The 3579-nt window shown below is 32.7% G+C and overlaps 1 protein-coding gene across 1 annotated transcript; it reads right to left on the bottom strand.

The window, feature by feature from the left end:
• Positions 1 to 299: 299 nt before the first annotated feature.
• Positions 300 to 3036, bottom strand: LOC110627824 (F-box protein At5g67140). Its single transcript, XM_021774194.2, has 5 exons — positions 2751 to 3036; positions 2487 to 2633; positions 1616 to 1751; positions 864 to 962; positions 300 to 775 (listed from the first exon to the last, which is right to left on the bottom strand). The coding sequence occupies exons 1-5, from the start codon at positions 2837 to 2839 to the stop codon at positions 563 to 565; spliced, it is 684 nt and encodes a 227-aa protein (XP_021629886.1). The 5' UTR covers positions 2840 to 3036; the 3' UTR covers positions 300 to 562.
• Positions 3037 to 3579: the final 543 nt, after the last annotated feature.

Here is a 3579-nt window from a genome sequence, read left to right as displayed (position 1 = left end):
ACCACTTCACCTCCTTTTATAGAGTGTCAAGTCATATTCAACTCATTTTCGGCAATATTTAATATAACGTTTCAATTAATTTCAGCTAAATTTTTATACCGCATTTGGTAAATTGCTATATGATATAATGCAGATATACTACAATTAAAATTAAAAATTTTGATTACATTGCATTACGTCCTATTAAACATAGCTCAGTGTTGTTGGTCGGATAAAATTTCAACACAGTTTTCCATTTTCCAATGCCAATGTGATTACTCTTGCATGCACAAAGCCAAAAAAACAAAAAACAAAAAGTAGAGGGACAACCTTTCGATTTTTATTTGGTGAACAATAGGATACATCCAACAATGTTTCAGGGCTTTACATAAACTTTACAGGTAAAACATAGCTATACAAATCAAACATCACTCTTACACAGAGCGAAGTTTCAAATAATTTGCAGACATGGACACCACTGCAAATTCTGATAAAGAATTTTACTAGTTTATTTGACTCCTTAAATAGAAATACAAAGCAGAAACAATCTGTGCAGAGAAGCAAGGAACATCAAATGAGCAGTTCATGCAACAGGCAACATTGCTGTACTCCCAGTGTTTATCAGAAATCCTGCATGCTTTATTTGAAGAGCTGGACTAATGGTAAGCAAACCAATGAAGCAGTCTACAGGGACTCTGGTTCCCCATAAATTAATGGACTCCAGTTTCCGGCATTTATTTACAAGATTAAGAAGTCCAATCTCTGTTACATGACGGCAACTCCACAGGCCAATGCTCTGAAAAAGAATACAGGTTATGAACATTCATCATCCAAATGGTGACAGATTGATATCTGCAGTAGGGCAGTGTTCCCTGGAAACTCACCTTTAAATTTGGACAGCTATTTGCAATAACAAATAATGACTCATCAGTAATAAATGTACCACCAACATTCAGGTGCTGCAAAGAATTGGCTCTTGATATCTGTTGAAAAGTGAATTACATCCAAGTTAATTTACATCAGAGAAGTCACTACAGGAAATTGCAATACTAGATAAAGAAAACAATTCTCAAGTGCATGGATACCAGAAAAAGAAAAAGGACAATTTATAACATAGTCTGTGAGATTTCATCAAAACCACAACTTATTCTCTAATCTATTAATGAGAAACAACTTAATACTTGAAACTTCTTTCTGTGGACAGAGTAGTAACTTTGTTAAAATTCATTGTTAAACTATAACAGTATAGTAATTCACACTTCACTTTTTGTAGCAATTTCATCCTAACCTTAAATTTTGAGTTGACTTTTTTATTTACGGTTGACTAAAGGTGAATTTAACAAAACAGCTATTTTGTTAACAGAAGAAAAGCTCAACGACTAAACTGTTTCTTATTTAAAAAGAATGGACTAAATTGTGGTTTTTGTCAAACTTCAGGGACTAAATTATAAATTACCCAAAAAGTAATACATGCATCCAATCATTCAGTAGCAAGATAGAGGGAAAAAAACAACGCAGCTACGAGAGATTTAGAAGCAATAAGTATGCAAGTAGAGCATATTCCAATGATGGGCTACAAAAAATATTAATGCTAAAGTTGAGTTGCTATTATTCTGAAGAGGTTTTTATTACATACCAATTGAACAACACCATAGTCTGTGATTCCTGTCATGCCCCATAAGGATATGGATGTCAGGTTGCTGATGCATTTTGCCAATGATATTTCATACAATCCATTGTCAGTTATCTGGCAACCCCAACAGCTCCTAGAACTGGAAATAACAACAAGAAATTAGAAGGATATCATGAGCTTGCCAAAGCAAGCTCCAAACGACTGATTACACATTTAAAAATTTGCAAAGCTGCGGCATAAATGCTACTGATCATGTATGTGCAATCAATGCACAGACAACTCAGATCCTAATTCTAGCAACTGTGGATCACTGGGAAAGGAGAAAAAAGGGGAAAAGGAAGAAAGAAAATTTCACAGCAAGTCACAAGAAAAACAGAAAATCACATAGAATGTCTCAGAAAATTCACCACATCAATGGCCAATGAGTATCAAATTTGTAAAGATCAAAGTTTTCCCACTAGAAATGCTGTGGTGTATCTGTGGGAAACATCAATGTGTGTAGAGTATGCATTATGCTTCAACCCTTCAAGTATTTGGCAATTTGGCATCACATTGATGCTTGAAAATTAAGCAGGTTATGGGGAAACAGAGATTAGGAGTAAAACATGAAAGGAACTCATTGAAGCAACTGAATTTCAGCTGAATTAAATAGCTTTATATGGAAAATAAAAGAAAATGGACATGAAAATACAGTAAGAATACTTGTAGAAACCCATATGTTCAAATTACCCAACAAATCCATAATGGGTATAAGCCCTCTTTTACAGTCGACCGACAAATTCAATGGGAAAAAGAAATGGTTTCTCAATCAGCAATTGACAATTGAAGCAGATATTTTAAGACAGAGAGAACAAAGAGAACAAAGAGAACATACATGTCGAGTTCTTTAAGGCTGTAAGCGTAGCCCACGAGACGAGCAGTGGAATTATCATCCATCTTCAACCCTGCAAAGCTCAAACTGTGTCTCCTGGCGAGAGACTGCTTCACCGCCTCTTTCCATTTCCTGCAAACACTGCTGGCCCTAATTCGCAATACAAACACAAGCAAACAAAAATACCCACCAATCAAAATTTGATTTCCTCAATCGGAAACGCATCAAAATGGAAGAAGAAGTTGATGATAAAATAAAAATACTAACTGGGCTAAATCGGAGAAGGAATTTATGAGAACAAAGATATGAGCCAAGAGGTCAATTGGTAATCGATCAATCTCTGCTCCTTCTTCCATGGAAACAAAGAAAAGGAGAGAGAACCCTTTACGTAGAACTGAAAGTGGTTCTCGAAAAATTTATGGAACTTTCAATACTGTTGAATCTTAAGGAAGAAGGCGGGCCAAGCTAGAATCTTTCAAGTATCATGACTATAATATTGGAAAAGAACAAGAAAGAGAGAGAGGATGTGCTCATCCTTTTGTCATAATCTCATTCGTTAGGCGAATCTAATGTTTTTAAAGTACAAAATCCTTAACAAAATCCTAATTTAATTCTTTTAGATTTCTCAATAAAGAAAACTCCCAAAATTTATGAGCTTAAAAATGGTGTAAACAAAGCTGTAATAAAAAAAAAAGTGAATTTATTGGAAAAAAAATCATAATATAATAACTGGGTGAGTTAAGGAAAAAAATAATTTTAACTTTCTCAATAAATAAAATAAAAATAGTAATTAAATATATATAATTTTAATATTTCTTAAAAATTTAAAATTTCTAATTGAATTATCTCTAACTAAATAAAGCTTAATTTGAATAACACGGCTCTTTTTTCTTTAATGGGAATTTTAAATTTAAGATCAGTAATATCAGAAAATTATAAAATTAGTCAAATTAAAAAATTTCAAATACCAATGATATATATCAAAAAAATTATAAACACAAATCATAATATCACAAAAATAATAAATTAAATTAATATAAAGTAATAACAGAATGGAAAAAATAAAGCAGTTTTTAGGATGTCTCAAAATAGTTGG

Source organism: Manihot esculenta, chromosome 12, assembly GCF_001659605.2.
Source record: "Manihot esculenta cultivar AM560-2 chromosome 12, M.esculenta_v8, whole genome shotgun sequence".
Lineage (NCBI taxonomy): Eukaryota > Viridiplantae > Streptophyta > Magnoliopsida > Malpighiales > Euphorbiaceae > Manihot > Manihot esculenta.
The sequence above is the reverse complement of the archived record's forward strand: the minus strand, read 5'-3'. Positions and strand labels throughout refer to the sequence as shown.

What these genes read in the sequence shown, in the direction of transcription:
- LOC110627824 (XM_021774194.2), bottom strand. Translation starts at nt 2,839, where the DNA reads ATGGAAGAAGGAGCAGAGATTGATCGATTACCAATTGACCTCTTGGCT. An exon ending in TCCTTCTCCGATTTAGCCCA is followed by an intron (nt 2,634 to 2,750) that starts GTTAGTATTTTT and finishes ATTGCGAATTAG; the next exon opens with GGCCAGCAGTGTTTGCAGGA. An exon ending in ACTATGGTGTTGTTCAATTG is followed by an intron (nt 963 to 1,615) that starts GTATGTAATAAA and finishes ACTTTTCAACAG; the next exon opens with ATATCAAGAGCCAATTCTTT.